Source organism: Pelodiscus sinensis, chromosome 7 (assembly GCF_052426305.1).
Source record: "Pelodiscus sinensis isolate ZL-2025 chromosome 7, ASM5242630v1, whole genome shotgun sequence".
Taxonomy (NCBI): domain Eukaryota; kingdom Metazoa; phylum Chordata; order Testudines; family Trionychidae; genus Pelodiscus; species Pelodiscus sinensis.
Window position 1 is genome coordinate 40,881,355 of NC_143058.1, and position 27,820 is coordinate 40,909,174.

Below are 27,820 nucleotides of genomic sequence, written 5' to 3' on the forward strand. Positions count from 1 at the left end.
TAATGAAACTCAGCATAGTGCAGCAAAATACACACTGTGCTGAACAGCACCACTTAGTGGATTCCTCTTTGGCACTGTGCTGTGTGATTCAGTGAGGGTAATTATTCTGCCATCTAGATGTTTTTTACCTCTTCTTAATGGGGTGGCTGACATAATAGCTCTCCAAGTTTCAAAGGCCTGAGCTTCTAAAGCAAGGAAAACAAAAGACCTCTTGATCCAGCCACTTTCTTAGCAATGAATTGAGGAACAGATATTTTCCAAGTCAGTCCACAGAGCTGGAGAGCAAAGGCTGCTTGAGGGCATTTGTTTCTATTTAGGACTGGCTGCCTGTAACCATGGCCTTTTGAAGGTTGTGTGGCTCAGAAGGGTGCAAATGTTCTGTTCTGGGTCATTTCCTGTGGTGCAGAAACTATTCATATTTTACGTTATCAACTTGTGATGAGTTTTGAGGCTTTGTGATCTGGCCTTGTATGTTCTCTAATGTAACTTGTTTTATTTAGTACTCAAAGTTTAATCAAATCCAAACCTCTGCTTTGGCAAATACTGTAACAAGGTTTCTTTAAATAAATGCTATTAATGTGTCATAATATTTGGGGGGAAAATTTGACTATGTTCTCTGTACCTATAATTTAAATAGTGGGGGAAAAAAGGGGGGGAAGTATCTCTTACATCTAGTTGAGTTTGATGTGAAAGGAGTCATTGCTTTTCAGAGTTGGCTAAAAGTAGGAATTATCCTAAATGAATGGGTTGCTGATATTTGAATAGCTTTAATTTAGACAACTATAAGACAGGCAGCCTTTAATTCTATGTATCAATAATAAATGTTCTTCATTGCCAAATAACTTCTCTCATTGAACTATATTCTACACATTTGCCCACCCCAGTAGACAATTTAGTTTATTAATTACTTCATTGTGGTTGCATCTAACATGGCTGAACAAGAATGCCCTCTGGGCAGCCTCATCAGATCTTGGATTGTGACTGTAGGCATGTTAGGGAGAGCAGGGATTATGTGCCTGATGCTTCCACTCCCTCTTGAGGGGCAGGTAGGTAACGCCCTGGCTGCTACCTCATGTCAGACCCTCATGTCAGGCCAATGTGTTTCGTTGATTGGCGAGGAGGACAAGTGAAAAGGGCAAGAAGTAAAGGCTTCAAAAACACTGAGGATTAAAACTCTTGTATGTCCACAAGAGCTCAGACTCCCATCTGAACATCATATACTGGGGGAAAAAACCCTCTGGGTTCCATTTCAATAGGCTGGCAAATTGGACATGCATTAGTTCCTCACCATTAAATATGTATGTCAGCTGGAAGAGACAGAGGTTCAGTAAGATTGAGACATTTGAACCTTGTAAGCTGGTTGCATTAAATGATTTTTGTTGACAGAGAGAAGAGGAAGTTTGAACTTTACCTGTTACTCTTAAAACCTCAAGATGTACATCAGAAACTTTCAGAGGGGTAGCCGAGTTAGTCTGTAACAAGAAAAACTTTAAGCTGCTACTAGACTATTCTTTGGTTTTAAAGACTAACAAAACATGTAGATGGTATCATGAGCTTTCGTGTGCACAACCCACTTCACTTAGGGTATGTCTAGACAGCAGAACTATTTCAGGATACCAGAGGTATCCCAAAATAGCTATTCCACATCTTTTACACGTGACTGTTATTTCAAAATAGATTTCAAAATTACGAGCATGCTATTCCGGCATTCCTGTAATCCTCGTTCCATGAAAGTTAAGGGATGTCTTGAAATAGCACATTACTTCAAACTTTAATTTTGAAATAAGCTCTTTTGAAATATATAGCACAAAATGCATAGCTTATTCCAAGATCAGGGTGCTGCCTAGATGCACTCTTACAGACCAACGTGTATCTCTGTATTTGGGCTAAGCATTTCACATATTAACTTTTGGAATCTTTGTTCCTTCTGCATATAGTTGCTATTTTTATTTTAATTTCAACATAAACATTTTTTAAACTTAGTCTTCAATAGCGAATCAACATACATTTATTGCAGGTAAACTCTCCTATATGATGAATTGGAGTTAGAAGCTAATTAGAATTCTTCATGTAAGTTGGAAATGGGAATGTAATATTAATAACATTTATAGTGTCCATCTATGTATGCAAATCCTTTCTGTGATGAAGATCATCAAAGATAATAGGAGGCTAGTTGTCAACTTCTTTAAGCCCCAGAATAACGTTCTAGTTAATGTCCACTTTATTTGGCTTGAGGCCTACTCATTGCCTTGTGCATGGATTTTGGCTCATCTTTTGCCAAAGCTGGAGTGAAATTAAGAGAATGTGTGCTATGACTCGGTGTTGCCGATAGCCAGGGGCAGATGACCGTTTTGCGGGGCTCCGGGCAGCATAATTTCGTGGGGCCCCCCTTTGCCATGGCGCATGTGTAGTGACGCCATGCGCATGTGCGGTGGTGCCACGGCGCATGCGCGGGGCTTTTTGAAGCGCGGGGCCCGGGGCGGCTGCCCCGTTCGCCCTGCCCTATATTCGCCCCTGCCAATAGCAACCTTTTTGATACCAGAGACCTGAAAACCAATTCACAAATTTTGAGCTGAATGTTAACATTCCATTTGCATATATGCATATTCCTTATACAAATAATGAGTATGCAAATAAAATTGTATCAGTCTGCCAAAAGCCCCAATCCCTCCACTACCCCCCAGCACCAGCCATTGATTCCCAGTTCTCTTCACCCAACCCCCCTCCAGTGCCAGCCTCCTGCCCTCAGAGCCCCTCACCCCTGAGAGACCCCTACCAGTACCAGACCCCCAGTGCCAGCCTCCTGTTTCCCGAGCCCCACTGCACCCAGAGCCTCCCCTATCTCAGCCCCAGTCTCCAATATTAGCCCTGTCCTCAGAGCCCCCAGTGCCAACCCTGCCCCCATACCCTTCTACCAGCCCGACCCCTATAGCCCCCCAGCACTAGCCCTGCCCCCCAACCTAGCCCTGCTCTGCATCCCAGCCGCCAGTTGAGCACTGCTGCCCGGGTCACAATTGCTCTAAGGCTACCGTGTTGGGCTCTGCATGGCCCTCCCACCACTCAGCAAAACGTTCTTCCGTGGCCAGAATGGCAGGGACTGGCAACACCCCGACACATGCATGAGATCAGCGGTGTCTGCAGCATAAGCAACGGGGCGGGCACATGTTTCTGGTGGCTCAGGAGTTCCTTCTCAGGCCGTTAACAGTTGGGGCCTAGAGGTGCAGGGTCACTCAGCTCGTGCGTATCTCAGGCTCATGGCACCCACCCAACAGCCGGGTGGTACTAGTCTCCCTGACACCCGCTGGTTTCAGTCAGGGAGTAAAGCTCCCCCTGCACAACTCTGACCGGGACATTGACAAAGTGGTGCAGGCTAAAGCAGGCAGAGGAGACCCCCCCAGGGGAAGCCAGGCCTTGCCAGAGAAGGGGCAGAAATCACAGACACCCAACACAGCTCCCCGGGGCCTTTAGTCTGATCTTCTTCGGTATCGATAAAGGCAAGGATGCTCATTGCCATAAAGGCTCCAATCCTGGTCCCGAACTCCACCAGCCAGGCTGCGTGGTTGCGGCCAGAGCTGGAACCAGGGCCATGGTGAGGCTGCCCCAATAGGGACAGCCTAACCACAGGCCAGCTCCAGCCATGGCACACGGCGCAGCCTGCAGCACCACTCACCATGGGAGGAGAATTTTTAGTGCATGTGTAGGGTCGCACCTTATAGGGAACAGAGTTTCCCAGTGGGTAGGGCTTATTAGCAGCTAGGGTGTGGCCTGGCAAAATGCAGCAGCCCAGCAAGCAGGGGCTTGCGGTCCACCACTGGTCCACGGACTTGTGGCTGGGAACCGCTGGCCTAAAGAATTCATCTGAACAAATCTAATTTTAGTGGATACTCCTATTGCTCGAAGGATGCATGTGTCCTAATCCAAAAGGCCCATTCACTAAAATGTTTGTGCCCTCATTACACTTGGGTATGAAGTAGTTCAGCATCTGTAAAGGAATTGCAGCCTATTGACACCAGGGTTGCCAGGTGTCTGGTATTCATCCGGACAGTCCGGTATTTGCAGGCTACATCCGGTTAAAAAAAACAGGAAATTCCAGACATGTGAAATGTCCAGTATTTCCTGTTTCCATCGAACGGAAACCCGGTGGGGACAATTTTCCCCTGCTGCATCTGGTGGGGGCGGAGGAGCGAGGTGCACGGCAGAGTCATAGCAAAGGGGGGCAGAAGGGCGCACTTGCCAGGTGCCACACTAGGGGAGTGCTGGGCTGAGGTGGGAGCGGAGCTCACGCTACTCTGGCCCACGTGACCAGCAGAGATCTGGGAGTTGGCTACATGATGCCTCCCTCAACACCAGCTGTGGCCAACCTGTGGCTCTTCTCCCTCCCCCCAAAAGTGCGACTTCTGAAGCCACTCCTGCATGCCCCCCCTCCCCCCAAAAAATAGCTCCTACCCCCGGCTTCCCTGTGCTTACCGGGTGGAGCTGCAGGGTTTTAAAAATGGCACCCAAAATGGCGGCCGTCTTAAAGGGACAGCCTCCTTTTAAAACAAAATAATTTTTTTTGCTTCACAATTCTGTTCTGTGGGGCTTTTTTTTTTTTTTTTTGGTTTTTGCTTAACAACTTTGATCTCTCCCTTTTTTTTTCCACAACAGAATTTTATCCTGGTGTGGTTTTTTTGGGGAGTGGGAGGTGGGGAGGGTGTTTGGTATGTTTTATTAAACCATCTGGCAACCGTAATTGACACAGAGCTCTTCCACTTTTTTGTGTAAAGCTCTGTGGATAGCTATTTCAGATTTAAAAATGTGCTTCACACGGGACAAGAGCTACAAAAACCCAAAGTGAAGTTGTGCTTCATGAAGTACAAGTACCTCCAGAAAGCCTTTCCTGTTTATGCACAAAGGAAATCTTGTCAAGTCTATTTAGATTGGCAACTCAGTCAAGTTACTGTTTTCTAGATCATGTCTTAAACCTTTATTGTATAAATACTGAGTGTTCAATGGGAGAGGATGTGTGATGGATTGAATGGGATGTGTGCTTGCCCTTTGTGGCATTTTTTTATTACAATAAAATTCCATTTAGTAACAAATGGAAGGAAGGGAAAGATTTTGTGTTTATTTGTTTTGGGGTTTTTTAAAACAATTCTTTCTGAATAGCTGACTCTATAGATAAATACAAAACAATACAACTAGCTGGATCAGTTTTGCAACTTTTGTGTTGAAAAAAACCATCGTAAATTGATATCACAGCCTAATGTGTGTGGGTTTATGCAGAAGGCCTGAATTCTGTTTCCTTTCCTGAGGTGAAATCTTGAACCATTGAAGTCAATGGCAAGACTCTGCTTCAGTGGGACTAGCCAGGATTTCACCCATAATCTCTTGTCCCTGCTGTCCAGTGAAATACAATTCATTCAGCTATCTGAGAGAAAATGAAAACTTCATTTTACTCAACATAAACCCCTGTGTTCACTAAGAAGTTGTGCTGATTCAAGGCCTTCAATGTGAGAAGAGTAGAAAAATGGAGAGCTCTCTGAGGGTGGAGAGAACACATGAGGGGCTGAAAATGTTGGTGGATTTGGAGAGAAATGCATATTGACTCTATATTAGAAGAGATTATTTCCCAGATGAAACCATTGTGAAAACCCAACAGTGGAATCTTTTCACTGACAATAATGTTTTATTAACCTTGACAAATTATTTCCTTACAAGTAGGTTGTGGGGAGTAGATTTTTATAGGCTAATAAAGTAGTAATTGTTTTTTTCAGTTATTATCAATCAGCATTACTGTTTGTTACTATAGTGCCTCAGGTGCTAATTGAGATCAGGACCCCATTGTGCTAGGCACTTTTGAACACACTGAGGGTATGTCTACACTGCTAAGTTATTTTGGTATAGTGGAAGTATCCCAAAATAGCTATTCCACGTCTTTTGAAGCAACCCGTTATTTCAAAATAGATTTTGAAATAACAGGTAGCTCATTCCGATATCCTGGTAACCCTTGTTCCTTGAGGGTTAAGGGGCATTTCAAAATAGCAAGTTTTTTCAAAATTTGGTGCTGTCGACAGCGCCAAATTACTAAATAAGCGAGTTCAAAATACACTCAAAATAAGCTATGCAAGTTGCGTAGCTTATTTCAAGCAAAGGGTGCTGTGTAGATGCACCCTTTGACATTGCTCGCCCTAAAGAGTTCATGGACTAAAGACAGTAGAACAAAAGGCAGGAGTGGAAAGAGGTGGAGTAACTTGCCCAAAATCACACAACAAGTCAGCGTGACAGTAGGCAGAGCCAGAAATAGAATCTAGGTAGGTCTCCCTACTCCTGCAGCAGTGTCCTATCTACTATAGCATGCTGCCTTTAATGGTAAAAGCAGTGTTTTGCTTTTACTTAAAGGCTAGGTTTTGTATATCAGTTTTAAAAATTGCAGCTGTTACCAGTTGGTTGAAATGTCCATACAATAAACTAGCATGAAAAAAGAAATCCCCAGAGACTAAGGGATTAAAAGGGAGCTCTTTATTTTAAAGGTGCCTAACACATTGTATATTGCTCACTTGGTGAGATTAGGATAGTTGAAACAAATACAGTGTCTGGTAAATAAACTCATTTCTTCATCAGGAGATTCTGTAGTAACAAGTGACTTAGCTTTAAACTCCTGCTCAGCTTCAAATTCTCACTCCCCTCTGTGTCTCAGAGTAAAAAATGACATTGTTCTACTAACTAAACCGACAGTTTTGCATTTCTAGCTCAGATGTAATTAGTATTGATTCCAGACTCTTTCTGGTCCTATGACCCTTGTTAGTGTACTTTTCCTCTGACAAAAGCAAGTCAATACCTTCAGCCCATGTTTTAAAATGTATTTTAATATACCTTTATTGGAGTTTGGAAGATTTTTAATCTGAGTGAGTCTAAGATTGCAGTTTCAGGCTCCTGAGTTAGGCCCACAATACTTGGGAAGACTCTGTGTGAAGTCAGCATCAATGTTCAAATAGGAATTTTTAAAAGAAATACTTGTTCCTAGACATAGCAGATCCCTTGTCCCTAGCAAACGATAAGTCACCGGCAACTTGTACTTATAGGTGCTCTATTTAGGGCTCAAAGAAGCAGCTATTCCAGAAAGGGAGTGACCACAAAAGAGAGATCTGGTCTATGATCTTGAGGTTGTATAAGTGGGTAAGAAATCTAGAGCTGACTATTTGGTGCTGATCAGGTTTTCTGCAACCAAGAGAAAGTTGTTCCTGGAGAAGGAACTCTGACTGACTTACCTGCCATTTTTGTTGTATTGAATCGCTCTACCAATTTAGTTCCTTTACAGGAGCTCTTGGTTGCCATCTTGAAATTTCTCCTTTGAGTTTTTGAGTTAGGCTGTTCTTTACAAGAAGATCAATGCTCTGGCAATCAATTTTCTGGCATTTGATTTAGCAGCTCTAGTGAAGACCCGCTAAATCGAATGCTTAGGATGCCCCCATCCACACCGATATTCCTATTCCTCACAAGGAGTAAGGGAAGTTATGGGAGCATTTCTCCCATTAACCTCCTTTTCTGAGGATGATGCCAAAGCTCGGTTTAAGGTACGTTGACTCCAGATACAATTTTTTGCATACCGTAAGTTGACCATCTCCTGTAGTGTGGACCTGGCTTTATGCTAAACATTATTGTGCCCACAATATCTGTAAATATGCTCTAGTTCCCCAAGTTGCTGTTCTGGGAGGGCACTGGTTCTAGTATAACTGATAGCACATTTTTCTTTCTGATATGTGAAGTGAAAAAATTTAAAGTTAATTGTTTTTTGCCCCATATTTTGCTACATAGGCATACCATAATCAGTATTAATGAAGCAGAAAGGCAGGGTGAAATTCTTTGGGACACCAGTTTAAACAACCCTTTTAAGTGAGGATAGGGTTGCTAGGTGTCCGGTATTCACCCCAACAGTCCGGTATTTTCACTCCTGCCCAATAAAAAAAATTCAGAGAATACTGGACACCTGAGATGTCCTATTCCTATTCTCTGAATTTTTCCCCGGCCAGGAGGCGAAAATGTTGGGCACCTGGCAACCCTACAAACACTCAGCGCCTGGCCTCCCTCTTCCCCCCCCCCTCCCCCCGGACCCTCAACACCCAGCCCTCCACCTCCCGCCCCCATGCTTACCTGGTTCCCCAAGGCTGCCGGCACAAAATGGCTGCTGGCCAAAAGACCTAGGGGAAGAACTTTTTTTTTTTCCCCTTCTCAACAGCTTTGGTCTTCCCCCCCGCTTTTTGGGCCTTGGCTGCTATTTTTGTCAGTGCTGCAACACATTGAAATACCATCAGAACTGAACAAAGGAATAAATTTGCTGAAAAAAATTGCTGACATTTAAGGAGACTTCCCTGTTCTTCTCTCTCATGAAAAATTGAGGGGTAAATAGTCAAATAAATCTTTGTACAAATAGCCGGAAATCAAATGAAGAACAGCAGTGATGCATCTCCACAAAAATCTTCCTGTGACTTCTTTCTGATTTCCTGGATTGGCCTTTTTGAATGGAAAATTCAGTTGGTATTTTGAACACTACAGTGAGTTTCTCTCCCTCTGCATTTATTTTACCTTAGAAGATCACCACAAGCAGGATATGTGGTATGATGGCAAGCTCTATCCTTTAGGACAAGGATAACCAAAACTAGCCATTTAGGGACTTGATTTGATCTCTGTGGGGGAGGCAGGATAATTGGGTTGGAAATGGAGGGAATACTCCCCTTTCCTGCGATTTTCTGGGTTTGGACTGAACAACAACCTGTGCTGAAGTAGTTCTGGTTACACATTTTGACAGTCTGAGGCCAATAGGGCCATCAGACAGTGTGTCCTAGTGGATAGAGTACTGGAGTGAGAGTCAGGAGGTCTGGTTTCTATTCCTAGTTCTGCCACTGATCTGTTGTATAACTGGGTAAGTCAGTGCTTCTCCCTGTACCTCAGTTTTTCCATCTGTAAAATGAGAATAATGATATTGATTGTGTATGTAAAGCACTTTGGGAGCTACTCCTGAAAAATGCTGCATAAAAGCTTGGTATTATTTATTGTCTGTGATGCTGAGAATGTGATATGAGATTTTACCACTATGCACAAGCAGTAAGAATGACTGAAGTACAATGGGATGTTTGCTAGAACATGGTGCTCACACATCCTACATGAACAACTCAAACTCATTTATAAAAAGGTGGGTTGTTCTAATATGGAGCACACAACTTCGAGGTTTCTAGCACTCTCTCTCAATGCATGTCGACTCTCTGGAGAGGACATACAAATGTGCAGCAGCTCTCAAGATATATTACCTGAACAATGTTAACCATTTACATCTTGGACTGCATTGTTTTTTTTCACAGCTACTAACATGCCCCTTTATTTTGTTTTTTAAGACACCCTGGCTCTGGAACACAAGACAGTGCTGGAATGGATACCCGTATCAGGTAAGCCATCCTGTTATAGAAAGAGAAATACACAACCTCAGTGAGACGTTGTTTTTACTATGCAAACCCTAGATGTTTTATGCAAATATTGATTAGCTTTATAAGCCTACCAAACAAACACTATTTTGGTCCCCCTATTAGCTTAGTCATGGAGGAGCAACATGCACAGAAAGAAATATCCATCCCACCTAGTGAGATCAGAGCATCAGTAGAAACTGAGAGAATGACAGCATGTCTCTGAGTCAGAAATCTCCCCTGACCCTGCATGAAATGTATGCATAGCCATAGGAGATACCTCCTTGTGTCCATAGTGTAGGAAACCCACCCTTGAAAACACTCTATGCTCGTGAGTCCAGAGCTCACATTCCAGCCTAAGTTGAACACAGCAGTTTTACAGCCCCGCAGCCCAAGCCCCATGACCTCTAGTCAGCTGACCAGGACCAGCGATTGGTGTTGAATTGTTATGTAGGTGTTCTCTGAGAACTAATAATACTTACCTACTATGCAGAGGTGTGGCAAGCATCAGTTAATCAATAGCTATTACATTTTCAATAATATTGTTTATTAGAGAGTTCATTAGAGAAAATGGTTGTCATGCATATGTGATTAGGAATTGGCATTGGCTTGGCAGCCATTTGGGAAAGTTCAACTTCATGGATATGTATTTTTATACAATACCAGTTTGCATTTATGTCATCACTAAAGTATCACACTTACAAGATTGGAGAAGAATGTAAATAAGCATCAAGCCGCAATTTGAGAACCCTGGGTATTTAACAGCTGGTTTTGAGTGAGAGCAAAATTATGTTTGGAGCTAACTGCCAATTTCAGAGCACCCCTTTTTCCTATGCCTCATCTGTATTCTTTTAAATATAAACCCATTGCCATGGTGTATTAAACATCACAGATATCACCTAACAATGTGGCTTTGAAGAGTCACAGTAACTTGTGGTTGTGACTTTGTTTTTCAGCATTTCTATCCATGGAAATTCCAAATTGTCAGAGAGCCTCTGAAATGTTCACCTCTTTAGCCCCAAATGTTTTTCATTTTCACGTGTATAATAGCAGTACTCAATCTCCAGCAAGGATCCAGGGCCCATTGTTCTAGACATTATGCAAACCCATATGTAAGTTTGGTAACGTATTTAAAAAATAAGTATTCCCATCCCACTCCCATCCTCAATATTTTATTTGTTTGTTTGTTATTCTCTTAAGCAGTATATGCATACTTTGCTGGGGTATTTGTTGCTCCTCTTTACAGCTCTCAGCAACTCCAAATCTTGTTGCACAGGGATGAAAATATTAAGCATGTCCCTTGTAACAAGAGATCCTACCCATAAGTAGCAATGACTAAGAGAAACAAAATTTTAAAAAGAGTTTACAATCTGAGAAGTCTAAAATGTGTAGACGTATATGTAAACAGTATATTGTATACCGAAGAAAATCTGCTTCTGAAGAAAGAAATCAGTGTGATTGGTTAATGAAAATAAATATTTGCTAAGCTTATGATCAGGACAAAGAGGTCACACTTTGTTAATGAGAATATATGTTGCACCTTTTCAATACTAGCAACTAAATATGAGATCTATATAGACAAGCTGCAGACAAAGAGAAGGCTCAGTGCCAGAGAATGAGTTTTGATAGCAAATCACAAATAAAAACAGTCATTGTGGCAGAGAAAAAAGACTGTTGGGCTCAAATCAAGGCTAAGTGTTTGGGGAGGAGGAAGGGCTTTGTTTATTTGTTTTTTAAAAGGATAAAAGTTCTAATCATGATGCCGACTTACATGAATTATTCAACATGGCATTCCAGAAATCCAACACAACTTTATATAGACATAGAGAAGTGGGTGATTCTGCATTCACTTGATGGGCTAAAACCCAAATCCTTACTTTACGCACTGTAAGTCCTGTTGAAGTTAAGGATTGGGAACTAACAATGCAATGATCAAGTTCTCTGGTTTTGTTGTGCATTTGTTACAAGATGAAAATTGGTACATCCTTATAGTGTGGGGCTTGATTTATTTTGATTCATGGATTTAGAAACTCTAATCAAGAGAACAAACAACAATCCTAAAAATTCTTCTAATACATATTTTTCTTGTGAATTCTTTGGGGTTTTAAAATTTAATTTCAGATTCCTTTTTAGTTCATATAGTCGTACAAAGTTGAAAAAACTGAGGCTAATCCATACCCTTACTGGCAATGTCTACAGAGCAGATAAGGACTAAATGGGACAGAGAGATGAACTACATGGTTCCACTTATGGGGTGCTCCTTCATTGGTGGGCAAAGTGAGGAGAGCTTACAATCCAGTTCTCTATGCCTTTGGATTCTAGGGTTATCAACCAGATGACTTTTACAAGCCTTACATTAAAAACTACGCAATTTTTAAAAAAAGTTTGAAAAGAGTCTAAAAATGGTAAGCAGACTTGGTGATGGCAATAATTAAGTTTTTGCATTATCTACATGACTGACACAGTTGTTTTTTTAAATGACAGAAAATCAGCAAATTTAAGCACTTTTTAACAAGTGTATTGTATTTTACAATCAGAAAAGCAGGACATTGGGGCTACGTCTACATTACGCATTCTTGCACAAGAAGATATGGAAATGAGGCATGGCGATGAATATTGCTGCACCTCATTAGCATACCTAATGAGCTGCCATTTTGCGCAAGGGTCTTTTGCACAAGAAGGAGCAGTTGACGGCTCCTTCCTGCGCAAAACCCCCCTCTTGTGCAAGAGCCATTCTGCCTGAAAATAAGCGGCAGAACGCTCTTGCGCAAGAGGGGAGTTTTGCACAAGAAGGAGCAGTGTAGACTGCTCCTTCTTGCGCAAAAGCCCCTTGTGCAAAAATGGCGGCTCATTAGATATGAGATTTGCATATCTTCTTGCGCAAGAATGCGCAATGTAGACGTATCCCAACAGGGCACCTAACAAGGGTTTTCTAAATACAAAGAAATAAATGAAAATTAAGATTTTTTTAAAAAAAGAAATCCATTTGCATTATAGAATGGAAATGATGATCAATGCTACACGTGTTGGGCAGATTTTTCCCTGCGGTGCAGTAACTATAGCTGGTCTAAACTTGGTGGCGCCACTGAACAGAGGGTGAGGTGTACGGGATGGGGAGGAATCTTTGGGGAGCCACCAAGTTTAAAGCAGCCATAGTTACTGTAGTGCAGGGCAAAATCTGCCCTGTGTGTGTTGTGTTGATTATCATTTCCATTCTATAATGCAATGGATTTCTCCTTTTAAAATATTTGTTTTCATTTATTTCTTTGTATTTAGAAAACCCTGCCAGAATCCTACCTGTTATTGATATAAGTGATGTGATGAGGAGGAAATGGGCCTGTCTGAGTGTAAATTAAGATAGCTCCCAAGCTGCTCTAATTTATGTCTGCGACCAGACTTTAAAATATCTTTCACCTCTTCACTTTTGCCCTTCTCATCTGTGTCAAACACTACTTGGCTGCAGGTACAGGCAGATTACAGGCCCTTCATTTTTCTGAGTTGTAGACCAAAGGATTCTGAATATATTTAATCTCTGCAAATTGTTTCCTCTTCTCCAAATGAATGATTCATTTTAGACACCTCAAAATAGATTATATTAAAAAGATTGATATACCTTTCATCATGGTGATAACTTTCATTAAAGCATTATTTTAATGTCCTCCTGGATGCCAACACACAGAGGTAAGTCTGTTTACTAGAGCCATTTTGTCCCAATTCACTGTGCCTCTGCACCTTTTAGTGTGCTCTAACTTGGATGCAGCTGATTCGAAAACCATCAGGAGACAATTGTGTAATCAAACTTTCCTTTGATGCATATAAGAGAAGTGCAGGAGTTCAAAACTGACCAGAAATTTTTCTGCCCTAGGCATCTAAAGAATTAGGGCCTGGTTTGTTGGCACGGAAGGAAAAGAGTATAACTCGGTTGTCAGGTTATCTAAACATAAAAAAGGAGAAGTGTAAGTAAGAGATCGGAAGGGACTTCATCTCACAGAGCTGTCAGTACTTGAAACATGCACCTGTCAGAACTGTCCCACGTACGAAGGTTACCTGCAATTTTCCCTCTTTTTGTGCAGTTTACATGATTATAAAGTGACTTACTTTCTCACTCTTTTTAAATCTTCTTCTTTCAGTCACTGATACCTGAGCTTCATTACTACTACATAGTCGAGCTATCATTCTACTGGTCTTTAATGTTTTCTCAGTTCACTGACATCAAAAGAAAGGTAAGAACAATCAGTGTAAAAACTTCTCAGAGGCTGTAAACATCCCTGTGCGTGCATGCGCGCGCGCACACACACACACTTTCATTGACTTTTGGGTAGCATACAACCCTGTCACTATGCACTGTACTATATACCATGTTATTTCCGCTTGTAAGCTATTGTAGATGTTCACTGTTGTGATCCTGATGTTAAAATGGGCACATCATTCTGTTCTTGGGCAGTGGGATGTACCATTTTCTGTCCCTTGTTGAAGCAGCCCACAGTAATTTAATATTCAGTAACAAATAGCCACAATGTCAGTTGGTAGTCTGCTATTCTCACATCAGGGATCATGATATCTCTTGATGAACAACAAACTGAGCTGTACTCACTAGATATGACATGCTAAGAGCATCACTGTCAGAGCTAGATGCTCTATGCATTTACTAGACCATCTGGGGTAAGATTAATGAGAATTTTGAGTCCATTTCCCAGTAAAGATATGTTGGATGCATATAAGTAAATTATACTAAATTAATGTTACTGGATCAATCTTTCCTTTACACATTAAAAACCTCAAAAAGCTACTTATCTTTTGTATATAGCTATAACTAAATATACCTTTTATTTTGGAAACAAAACCCACTATCTTTTTGTGTGTGTAATTGAGGAAAAATGAATTTTTTAAGTTAGAAAACTGCATAGACTGTAAAAACAATGAGCAGTCCTGTGGCACCTTAAAGACTAGCAAATGTATTTGGGCATAAGCTCTCATGAGCTGGAACCCACTTTGTTGGATGCATGTAATTTTCATGCATTTGACCAAGTGTTTTCCAGCCCATGAAAGCTTATGCCCAAATAAATTTGTTAGATTTTAAGCTGTCACAGGACTCCTCATTGTTTTGCAGAAACACACTAACATGGCTACCCTTCTGATACCTGTATAGGCTATGAAATAAATCCATTCCCAAAGTGTCCATCTTTAAGTCATCATCTGGGAGCTTGCCTGTTATATAAAACAAATGGTCTTTAACTAGAAAACAGTAACCTTGCACAACCACACTGTCTGTGCTGGCAGTTCATATGTGAATGTTATTGAACAGTGCCAGTAGCAGCCTGCTCTATTTTCCCTTCTTCCTCCTTCAATACTTGCTGCCTGTTGCACAATAATCATCCATAACAAAACCAAAAAGAACAACAGCAATAAAAACCCTGTACTGTATTACTGTAATGGTCTAAAACCCTAGGTTAATGCTGTGATTTGGATATTTGTAATGTGTTAAAATTGTATACGGTAGAATGTATTTTTGTTTCTTTAAAAAGTAAGGAAATTACATTTTAAAAAACTGTTAAAAGAACTTCATTGAGGTTGCAAAGTCAGTCACTGAAAAGCAAGGAAATGTCCATATTAAGGTTGCCCATTCCTCCTTTCAAAAGAAAAATCCTTGCTTAACTGTAAAGTTAATACTAACAAGACCATATATCTTGGAAAAGAAGTGTAGAATTAAGAATATCCTCAAGAAAATGAATCCTCTCTCTGGACCCATAGTGTATTGCTGGGAATCCTGGTTTGTGTTTGTTTCAGCAAGGATACTACTCTAATTCCAGCATCTGCAAATTCTTTATCCAGAAGCAAAAGGCCCAAGAAAATGTCCAAGAATCTCAAATCTTTATTAGGTGATACAATGTAAATGGAGCAGCTGACACAGACATACAAGTCTGTTTGCACCAGGTGCCCAATCTACTGACAATTGCTACATACGTAGACATTTACTGGCTTGAAATCAATACAACTTTACTCTTCCCCAAAGCAGAGATGCAGAATAATGTGACTCAGCAGAGGGGCCAAACAACAGAGAATTCAATTGAAAACCTGTGCATTGCAAATTTTGCATTGCATTTTCTAAAGCTTTGTTCTGAGATGCTGTTCATAGTGTTACTTTTTGTGACTGCTGTTTTTATAAGCAGTAGCTAATGAATATTTGAAAATACAATCCACAAACCCATCATCTGGGTCTCAACCTCGTACACATTTAATGTTTGACTAGAAGGTACAGGAAGTTTGCCAAGAGTAAGGAACAGGAGCCAGCAGAATATGAACTATTCTTCAAATATGAAAACCAGTACCAAATCTCTGCTGCTAAGTTATACTATCATTCAGGTTACCTGCAGAAATGTGTCATTCTATCGAAGCAGTCTCACTGCATAAATTTAGCCTTATGTGATGCTTGTTCTATCTTTATTCTGCTTTCTCTGTGCACCTCTATGAAAGACGTGTCATAATTACAAAACAGTGGAATGCTGATATGGTTGCATTTTAAAATAGCTGCTGGCATCTTTGAGTGTAAATTAAGTGGGCTACACATGAGCCAGCTCCTGCTTACCCCTCCTCCTGCCTCTGTACTGCTGCCTCTGATACAGCAGAGCCACCTCTCCCCTTCCCGCTCCCCTGTGTGTAAACATGTACCCACTGAAAATGTCTGTGCATACTCATTTACAAAAATAAATGCATTTTAACATCTGTAGTAGCAATTTTACAAAATCTCTTGAATATATTTTGAGATAGGTTAACCTATCTCAAGATATACTTCTGTCACACTAGCAACACGCACATACGTAAACTTCACTCATTCAAAACTAATGAATGTCCATTGACAGCCATAGGCTTCTTAACAGATCTGTTTTTCCTATTTGTACCCTTTAGAAGTGGAGGCTGGGAAGCAGTACGGATGTGTAAAAATCATAGTTCTACTGCAGTCTTGGTAAACTGAAATCCCCTTCAGGTTAGAAAATCATAGTAATACAGCAGAAGTTTATGGAGCAAGCATGCCATTGTGAAATTATAAAACTTAATCAACCTTGTTCATTGCCTTAACAGAATGCTGATGCTATGTAGTGAACAAAATAGTTAGATTTTTGTCCATCTCTTTTTGGTCAGGCAAAGATAATCTGATGCAGTGGTGGGAAATTTATGCTAGTGAGTGGGCTGCATGAGTAGCCCTCCATCTCTGTGGTCTGAAAGACTGCTGTAACCACAATGGTCTCCCAGCATAGGCTAGTTTTGCTCACTGAGCTTGCATATCTAGAATTCACAAAGCATACCAATTTAACCATAGCAGTGCTTTGATTGGATGAAGAGTGCTCTTCATGTCACCTTGCCTTACATGTGTGTTACTTTAGTGATACCAGTAGGAAGAAAAACAAGACGGACAGAAACCAGCAGAATCTGTCAAATCTGCACATGGGCAACGATAAACAAAATGTCTCGTGGGCCACACCTAGAACCCCGGTGGGCTGCATGTTGCCCACCACTGATCTGATAGAATTTGTAATTTGCAAATAAAGACAAAGCAGGTATTTAAAAATTAGCACTCCCACAGAAAGTCATTTTCAAGTCATGGATTTGATATAGGAGAAGAAAAAAATAGAGATAGAAATAGTGAGCACACTGAAAGACCCGTGGTGGAGTGATGCCAGTGTAGAGCACCAACAGCAGTCATTGCAAGATGACAGACAAAATGAAAGTGGGCAGCTGAATTCCAGCAGGTAGTCAAAATGACAGAAATACTGCCAAAGCATTTTTAATCATAATGGCTGTGGTATTCAAAATTTCTTAGAGATCCAAACTTACATAAGGAATTAATTTTCTCACTGTTAAAAAAAATAGCAACAGATTTCTCAGGCTGAGAACTGGAAATCTGCCATCTATAAGTTTCCATTTGTATTCCAATAATGTCCTGTATTGGGTGGCAAACTTCCCATTCCTTTTAGCCAAACAGCAGCTTAATTAAATGTGTACTAGGTTGAGACACGGATGAGCTATTTCCTGTCTCCAGAAGAAGGCTTTAGAAAATGGCATTCAAAATTTGCAATGCACAGAATGTTTCCTACTGGCTTGTTTCTTAGTGACACTTTTTGATTCAGAGGTCAAACTGTTTCAGAAGATTTTACACATTGTAATATTTGATGATGGAATATTCAAACTGGTGAATTCATAACTAACCAATACTCAGATGGGCCATGTTTACACTAGGAGATCAGTGTGAATTTACTCAGTTTGACTTCTGGGCACCTGATTTTACAAATTCAAAGTTGCGTGTCCTCACTAAGGGGAAGTATCGAATGAGGTCTGAGGCAGGCTCCATTAACGTGGACATAGTACCTCAGACTCAGAGCCCCATGAAACACTCTGGGGAGCTGCAAGAGACCTTTTGGAAGCCAATAAGTTCAAATTAGTGGCACTGTAGCAGCCACTCGAACATTATTTCTGACTTACAAGTTTTGGAATAGCGTTATTCCTCATGTAAAGCAGGACTACGGAGTTTGAGTTCTGTGTCCCCTTATCCTGGAATAACTGGCTTGGTAGTGTGGATGCTTCGCTTACAAATTTGACCTTGGAAGGGCTAATTTCAGACTAAGATCCTAGTATAGACCTGGCCTTGATGATATTTCTTCCATATATGTGGATCAGCAGTGTATACATCACAACTCACACTACTGGTATGACCCCTCCCTGACCACTTCTATACCAATGTGACTCTATTAATTTCAGCAGATTAATATCAGGTTTACACCAGGGCATCCACATCTGTTTTGAGTTGCCATAGGAGTCTTTCGGGGGTTTGTCTGAGGGGTTGTCCCCGGATGTCCAGGCCTTTATGGCATGCACTCTTCCATAGAGAAGAATTTTAGGCAATTTGTATGGAGTCATTCTACCTACCTTGCCAAACCATTGTAGTTGGTGCCACTTAATGTTCGTAGTCATACATGGCACTTTCAGGAGGTCATCATGTCATAGTCTGTGTACCATTGTCTCGCTCAGGGTACAGCACCTAATTTCAAATGTGGCAGATTTTGCTCTTGATGTTTTGTCTATACATGTCTTTTGCAACCATAAAGTAATGTGGTACAATAAGTATTATATATAATGTGGTACTGGCTGTTATGGACACTGATTAAAGGTACCGCTGATGTAAGGTGTTTTTATTCGGACATATATCCATTCCACTGTCTTTCTGCTCATCAATGTCACCCTCCTAGGAGGAGTTGTGTGCTATGATGAACCCCAAGGAGCAGAAGCTGTCAGCTTGCTTAGTGTTCACACCAGTTTGCTCACTCATTTTGAAACCCCATTCACTGGCTCTCATGTACATGTTAATTTGCTGCTTCTTGGTTGTGTTCCTCCATAGGCACTATCATGACAATATGGTCTGCAAAGTCAAAGCAATTAATAATGTTCTCTGATGTCATACAGCCTCCAGCAATGTTACTAAGGGGTTGATCGAGAGGTTTCTAGGTATAAACAAAATAACACTGGATTAAGTATGGATCCCAGTCTGATCCAGTTTTCACTTCAAACTACTCTGTCAGTTCACCATTCATTCTTACTGTATAACAAGTTGTGCTATAAAGACTCCACAGTATTTGAATCAGCTTGCTGCTAAAACTGGACCTCTTCAGAACCTTCTATAGAACCTCTCTGTTAACAAAGTTGAATGCTTTCTTAAAGTCAACAAATGAGCATAAAAGGAATTTGTTGAACATTAAGCAGCCTTAATGTCAAGGTCCATAATTTGTTTGAAAAAAAAATCCATAGTTGAAACTTGTATCTCTTCTTTCCAAAATAATTATCAAATTACAATACACGTCTGCTTTTTAGCATTATTTTTCAGCTTCATGGAGGACTTACTAGTGATTTCCAGTTCTAGATAGTGTGACACCCAGAGCACTTGTGAATGTTTTCCAGTAGTGGGGAGTAATATCCTTAGTCTTGCATGGATGTATATCCACGTCCAAGCCACCATCCACAAAAATTATCTGTGGATACCCATAGATTTGCAGGGCTCTGCTGAGCAGTCCCCTGTCCTTGCCCCTCCTGGCCGCACCACGCCACAGTTCGTCACAACTGCACACCTGCTCTCATCAGAGTCTTGCGCGGATACAGAATTTGATTCTGTATCTGTGCTACTATCTGCGAATTTGCAGGGCTCTAGGTATCCTATCACTGTTAATGCTAGAGAGACTTCTCAAGCAATAATGTGCTGCAGATTTTTTAGATCATTTTGCATGTGCTATATGTGTTGTAAGGTTCAAACAAAATGCAAAGGGAAAATGTTTTGTCATATTTAAGGATGTTAGTGAATAGTCATTTAAATGATGAACCAATAAACCTGGGCTTATCAGTTAATCCAAACGACTACATGCACTCCCCCCCCCCACCGCCACCTTGTGGAGTGGAGGCTTTCACGCTTCTCCCCATAAGCATCAGATCCCGAGGGGCTGTCTCCCCTACTCCCTGCTTTACTGCCTCTGTAAAGGTAGCAGCACGGGGTGGAGAGAGGGAAACAGCAGCTGATACACACAGGGAGCCAACTTTTATGGTGGCTTTCTATGCATACTGGCTCCACACAGCCAATTGCCCTCCCTCTTGCTGCCTCCCACAGAGGCAGCAGGGAAGGGGCAGGCAGGAGCTGGTGCTCGGAGAGAGATGGTTTAAAAGCCAGCTCCCCAGGAGCATCAGTTTTGTGGAGATGCCTCTCTCCTCCCCTATGCTACTGCCTCAGCAGCTCAGGCCCCTCACAGACAGGGGCTGCTGCCACCTCTGCACAAAGGCAGCAGCACTGGACAGCAGACAGGAGCCAGTCTGCATGGGGAGATGTTTTTAAACCAGTTCCCCTCACAGACCTGCTCCCACCTGTCATCCCATGCTGCTAACTCTGATACAGAAGCTGCAGTGTGGAGTCAAAAGGGCTCCCCAGGAGTGGGACTGGGAGTGCACTGGCTGCTGGCCTCACCCCCGGGGACCATTTAATAATCGTGTAACTGCTAAAATATGGTGTGGTTACATGATTATTAAATTAAACAATATCAAACATCCCTAGTTGTATTTTACTGTTAACTTTCCTTGCTTTTGACAGTTAACTGAGGTCATAGTAATGCCTGGAATCTACATAAGGTAAATGCTAACACTGATGTCAATGATTCCATAGGAACCAACATTATGATTTTTTTTTTTTAGAGCAGGTGACAGGAATCGGTCTCCTTGGATTCTGTTTTTTTTTTTTTTTTTTATGCTATGGGCCAGATACTCCCTTCTACTTCTTCTCTGTTGATTTATACCTGTGCTACGTGTGGGTGTAAGATCAATTTGTGCACCTAGAAATGATGGCACAAGATGCAAGGCTGTGAAAAAACATGACTTGTTGTTTGGAAAAATAAATAATTTTTGTATAATCAAAAGGGGAGAATCTTCCAAGCATGTGTTAAGCAGGCTGTCTCACCAGCCCATGCATCTCTCTCCCATCACACAATTTCAGTCCTTATCTTCAGGATCTTGCATTTATTTCCTCAAAATAAAACTTATTTAACACAAGTTCATAATTTTGGTCAGGTTCTTTTTCTCCATGATCTGGGATTGCCAGGTGTCTGGTTTTGAACCGGATAGTCCGGTATTTGAGCTTTCTGTCCAGAAAACAAATTGAGAAAATACCAGACATATAAATGTCCGGTATTTTCTAATTAAGTAAGTTTTATTGTTATCATGAGTATCAGTATGTAGTTGCGTGCTGTCTGGCTAGTAGACACACTCATGCTGCATGAGCATATCTACCAGCCAGGCAGTATGCAACTACACGGGGGAGAGGGGCGGGCCGGGCTGGGGAAGGATGGAATCCCTGGGGCTGCAGTCACCCATGAGCCCCATCAGGACTGTGTGCAGGACGTGCAGCATCCCAGGATCTGCGTATGCCTGGGCCAGCCCCACTTCCTGTCAGCCAGTTCCTTCCCCCTGCCAGCTCCGCCCCCATCCAGGCCAGCCTCACTCCCCACCAGCCAGTTCCCACCCGGCCAACCCCGCTTCCCCCAATCCTCTCCCGGCCAACCCTGCTTCCTGCTTACCAGTTCCTTCCCCTGATCTCCCCTGGCCAGCCCCGCTCCTCCCAACCCCCTCCCGGCCAGCTCCACGCCCCCCAACTCTCTCCCAGCCAGCTCTGCTTCCAGCCAGCTGTTTCCTTCCCCCAGTCTCCCCCAGCCAGCCCCACTCTCCTCCCAGCCAGTCCCCACCCCCTTCTGAGATCAAGTGTGTCCAGTATTTTTTTGAAAATCATCTGGTAACCCTACCAGGGGTCTTTTGAATGGGCTTATCTACTCCCCACAGCTTTTGCACTTCATAAGCCTTCAGCCTAGGAGTCAAAGTAAACCTTCCTTTTCTCCAATCTTCCCCTAGCATTCCCCTTGCTGGATTATCGTCCACGAACCACCTAACCGAGTTCTGTCCCCTTATCCCAGTAGAAGCCTCCCTGCATCTTACAGTTCTCATCAGCAGCTGAAATACTTGCTGGCTCTTAACAGGACTAGGTGATGTTCAAGCTATCACCTGATCTTTAGCGTCAGAGCATCAGCTGGTTCCTTTAAATGGCCACCTCATCCTGTGGTAGCATGTGAGATGAGGAAAAAAAAAAAGTAGTTTAGAAACAGGATCCTTTATGTTAGGAGACCTGAAGACCTGTATCAGGGAACTGTCTATTAGAAGCCTTTAATACCACATAAATATGTATTTGTATTTCTGTATACCCTGAAGGTGTACTCAAAAGCTTGTAACAGTGTCTGAGCTGTTGCTCATAAGTGATTTGGGGCTGCATTGTTTTGCATGTTGTAAGCTGGCTAGGGCATAAGAAAAATGGTATAAAATTGACTTGTATGTACATATGCCTTTTATAAATAATTTTGACTAATAAAAGCTTTTACTTCCTTACATTTATTTATTATGAACTGTGAAAAGAAAGTGCTGCATAACTCTTACTAATCTATTTATATTTACCCTACATACAGTAACTTTTGTTTAATTTAAAGTAAATGAATAATTATGTGTATTGAATGTGCACCCAGTTAAAAGAATTATGCGGGAGTTTTGAGTATTGTAACCTCTAACCCTGAGTTTAAACTTTAAAAGTCACCCATCCATTTTTGTAAAGATGCTGAATCTGCTGCACAATATCTCACTGTGTTGTTTTTCTCCTCTTCTTGCCACTGTAGGATTTCAGCATCATGTTTACGCATCACATTGTAACCGTCATTTTGATATCCTTTTCATATGTAACCAATTTGACACGAATAGGAGCCATGACCTTATGTCTTCATGATGCAGCTGACATTTTGCTAGAGGTGAGATTGTTCATGTGTCATCAGGACCTATCTTGTACAAACAGTAAATTAGCCTTACTAAAAGAGTAATGATGCTTTTTGAAAAATCACACACTGTATGTTGGCACAGCCTTGTTCCTTAAAGGTGGCTTATTTATCTACTAGAGAAAAGCTCAAGTGTAGATGAATTCTGAGGTGGTGTAGAGCAATTGTAGCAGATCCCATGTCTCTCCTTCCATGCAGCCATCAGCATCAAGGGCGCCGTCAGGGGAAACAATGCACGGTGAGAGTTCCCTCAGGCCCAGCTAATCTCCAGCTGCTGTAATGGCCCCTGATGCAATGTCTACACAGCAATGTAAGCTTAGGGTTAGTGGGATTCAAGTCAGGTGACTTGTGTCAGGAAACCCTGGGCTTGAGCAAGTGTAACTGCCACCTGGCAGATTTGAACCTGCGACCTCTGGACCTTTATAAGAGCTTCTACTCTTTGAGTTAAAAGCCAACTGGCTCTCAGCCCATGCTAGGGAAGTGTCTTTTTCTTATCTGTTGCTGTGGTCTAGGTGCCACTGCATGGGATGGTGAACCATACTATATGTGTGGGTTACACATGCACAGTGCATTTTAACTCTAGGTTAAGGATTTTCTGATCTGGGCTTTGAACCTAGGTCTCTGAGGTCCGTGCTGCAGTGCACGAATCAGAGTCAATCTGTCAGTGTCTAGTGCCTCTCACTCCCTCTGGTGTTGACACTCAGGGTGTGTCTATAACTTCCAAAATAACTATTTTGAAATAAACTTATTCCCGAAGGAAAACAGGTGGAATTCTTTTGAAATAACCAACTCCTTATTTTGAAATAACGGGCTCAGTAGTGTGGACACTCTGCTTGTTATTTCAAAATAAAGGGGAGTTATTTCAAAATAACTCCCTAGTGTAGACCAGGGCTTGGACTAGGAATGTGATACGCTGTGTGGAAATTCTACTGCCCGCCCCATTTCCTAGCCGACGGGACACATGAGCACAGACGCTGCATAATTAGCTGCCTTAGTGGCTAGCTCAGAAGAATGATTACATTTTGAGAAGGCTTTGTACTGAATTACCATCTAATCTGAGAATTGTGTTCTCCAGCTCTAGCCTGAGTCACAGTGGCAGGAAATGTCCCTGTTCTGAGGATAATGGGCATCGGTCTCCAGAGCTGTCAGATTATTAAAATGAAACTTTGCAATTCTTATTTTTTAGACTGGGATGTGCAGTGCAGGTATTTGGCTAGTTGGCTTTTTATTTATTTTTGTCTGTTGGTTTTGAAGCTTGACGTAAAATGTAGGTTTCAAAGGGAAAACACCCCAACCAGGCTGCTGCCTGCTGCGGAACGGAGAACTGCATTGCCAGGGTTTGGAGTGCCATGTGCTCCAGCACCCCTGGGGATCCCTTATCCCTGCCCTCACTGCACTCTGCAGCGGTGTCTACACAGCAAAATTATTTCGGAATAATAGCCATTATTCTGAAATAACTATGCGAGTGTCTACACAGGAATTCCATTATTTCTAAATAATTTTGAAATAGATTATTCCAACTTCCATAAACCTCATTCTGCGAAGAATAACGCCTGTTCCAAAATAGCTATTTCAAAATAAGGCATGTATAGATGCTCCACTTCTGCTATTTCGAAATAGCCGCTCACCTGGGCCATTCTAAGTTATTTCTCCTGAGGCTGTAAATCAAGGTAGCATGTCTACATTAGGGAAGTCTGCCTCGGACTAATTTTGAGGCTCCCCTGCAATGTAGGCATTTTATTTCAAATTAAGGTATTTCAGAATAACTATTCCGGAATAGCTTATTCTGAAATAACTGTGCAGTGTAGACTTACTCTGGGAGGCAGAGAGAAGGGATATCTAGGAGGCTGTGAGGAAGTTTTCAGGCTGGCTTCCACTCACCACCCTCATGTGTATGCTACCTAGGAACCCCTGGGAGGGCAGGGGGTCCAGAACAAGCACCACCCTGTGCGGTGGGGCAGTGGAGGAGCTCCAGGCTTAGCATGGCTGGGGGAAGGATGACTCCCAACATCATGGGAGCCACCTGCCAGCTTTGACTGCAGCTTGCGGGGGGGGCCGAGAGGCTGGGAAGGAGGTTGGGGCCGGGAGATGAGGGAGGCAGAGGGGCCAGGGCTGTGGCCAAGGCTGCGGTTGGGGTTCCCAGGGTTGGGTCTGGAACTCCCCTCCCTAGAGGTCAGGGTGGGGCAAGAGGCCAGGGCTGGTGCGGCCACTGGGAGGAGAGCCAGGCTTGCTTACCCCCAAAGATAGGGGTTTGACGAGCATAGCAAGCAGTGGGCATCTCCCCCTTCCCCCAATATTTTAAATCCAGCCTTGTGAGTTAGAAATATTTTGGATCTACATCCATGTAGCCATGAATTCACCAGTACTGTCCTCACTTCCCTTACCTGTACTACAAAAAGCCACATTTTAAAGGGTTTGTTTCAGAACCACCAAGGCCCTGGGCACCATAAAATCTGTTCATCACCCAAATACTTGAAAGATAGATTTTTAAAAAATGCTGGTCAGCTGGTGAAAACCATAACTTAAAGGCAGATTATTTTTGCTTGACTGTACAGTCCAGTCAGTACTAATTTTTCTAAGAAAATTAAATAGAAATTACTGGAATGCTGGAATGACAGACATTAAAGGTTCAGCAAACTGTTGAGGTTGATATGCTTTTTATTTTATTTTATTTTATTTTATTTTATTTTATTTTATTTTATTTTATTTTATTTTAAGCATTGGCATTTTATTTTAAGCATAAGAGCCCAACCTAAAATATGAGGGAAGAGAGCCATGCTTAACAACAGAAAAGCATTTGTTTGAAGTGTATAACTGAATTGGTAGCATTCTTGTTTCTGGGCTTGCAGGTCATATTCCAGTTCTTTTCCAGTGACCTTAAACTGATAATCATTGCTGACTACAAAGCAGTACTAAGGGAATGGCTGTTCAGGGGAAAACAGATCTACCACAGGAAAAGCTAGTCTTGCCTTGCTGGTCAGCAAAGCATTTGCTATTTTCAACTCTGGTATTCTGTAGAGAAGAAAAGCAGTTTCCACAGACTATTTTGCTTAGGGATATGAAAGTGTGTGTATATATATACACAGTTAACTGATGAGCCCGAGCTCATCAGTTAACCTTCACTGTTAACACAGCCCTTCCCTCGACTTCCGCCCACGCTGCTGCCTCTGATACAACTCCATGGGAGTTGCCTCCCCCACCACACACACGTATAAATGTGTAACTGCTGAATTTTTCAGTGATTACATGTTTATCTAAATAAACACATTTTAACATCTCTAGTTTTGACACAACATTCTGTTTTGACTGCAAAAAAAAAAAAAAAATCCTGGCTTTCTGTTAGGGTTCAGGCCAGATTTTCAAAGGTATGTAGGCATCTTGTGTGATTTTGCCTGAACATCTTAAGTGCCTAGTTTGATTTCATTGGGAGTTAAGTATCGAATTTGCCAATGGGAGCTAAGTTGCCTAACTTGCTTAAGTGCTTTTGAAAATCCCACTAAATATCTGTCTGAATTTTAAGTGTCTAAATACCTTTGAAAATATGGTCATTTATTGCTTAGTTCATGAATATTGTGAAACTTTCAGTTCTAGTACACATTTGTGAAAGCACGTTTGTTAATTATTGCTCTAGCATAGATGTTGACTTTTAAGTGCATATTAAACTGTGCCCTTTTCTGTCAAATTCTGGTTGCACTGTGCATACAATGATACCTTTCAAAAAGAATAGGAGATGCACTGTGTGTCCAAGTCAAACAATTCCTTCTGTCATTTTCATGTCCAAAGGCTGGGTAAGAATTACTGCTGAGTGAAGTGTCTAATGTGTCTCAGACCTATATAACTACAACACTAATGGCATGTGAAAAGCTCTGTGATAACTCAATAATATTTTGAACATCTAAAACAAAGGCCCAATGAATGATTTCCTCTCAGAGAGACCACAGAACTGATTTGTAGAATTGTCACCCTTGAATTGTGTTGCAGAACTAAAGTCTAAAACAATACTTCTAAGAGGTGTGAACTGGCCCATTCATCTCAGTGAACTGTTATGTCTGAAATCTAAAAATGACAGTTTAAATGTCAAAATATTAACTGCCAGTCATTTAGCAGAGACATCTCACAAATGTCTATCTCATGATCCCAAATTATCTGTCACCTCACCACAGAGCCAAAATCCCCAGCTAACATGTACTCAGCTACCAGAAGCTCTGACACCTCAACACAGTGAAATGTCTGTGCAAATTCTTTGGCATATGAAAGCCCAGAAAGGTTGGATAATATGAAATACATTTAATTAAATATCACAGTAAATCAGGAAAGGCTCACTGCACCGATTCTATTGTTTATTTTCAGACTATTAATTTTAAAACTGTTTTGTTTTGTTTTTTAATTGAAATGAAGCTTCCATCGCATCTCTGTGCTACTGCATTAGCATGAGCAGAAAACAGAACTGTTTCCCATATAAAACATGAGGCTCTATCTGTAGAAACTTATTAATAACAACCCTTTACACTTCTTTCATCTGAGAATCAGTAAAATGCTTTATAACCATGAAAGACAAATTTTTAAAATCTGGCCCCCTAAGGCATGCTCACTGGTAGAGTTGAAGGTTGGTGGACAGCTTGCTACCTGATTGATAGGAACTTGATACGTTACATAGATGTCTGTAACCTCTTATTTATACTCACAAAATTGAACCTCCAAAAAAACCAGCCACCCCTAGGGATTTTTTAAATCACACAGCAGAGGGGCTATATATGAAATTCAGTCAAAACTAGGGTAAAAAACAGCAGCTGTTTTACAAATTTTAGGACAGCAAGTGAAGGAGAATATTTATACACTATATTGAAGCTGCAGGGGGAATTCAGGAGAGTATAATTACCTGAATAGTACCAACTCTTACAGAAAGTGTCATGGGATTGTTAATGACCACAAGTGCCCAGGGCCTTAGTTTTACGTGACTGACTTCCAAAAGCAAGTGCCTGGAGCAGCGTACGT

At 41.6% G+C, this 27,820-nt stretch overlaps 1 protein-coding gene across 1 annotated transcript in view; it reads left to right on the forward strand.

Moving 5' to 3' along the window:
- CERS6 (ceramide synthase 6) overlaps positions 1 to 27,820 on the forward strand; it is a 260,054-nt gene that overhangs the window by 193,683 nt on the left and 38,551 nt on the right. Inside the window, exons 5-7 of the mRNA XM_006135774.5 lie at positions 9,372 to 9,422; positions 13,568 to 13,660; positions 22,673 to 22,801. Coding sequence (XP_006135836.1) covers positions 9,372 to 9,422; positions 13,568 to 13,660; positions 22,673 to 22,801 — 273 coding nt within the window. The remainder of the gene's footprint in view (positions 1 to 9,371; positions 9,423 to 13,567; positions 13,661 to 22,672; positions 22,802 to 27,820) is intronic.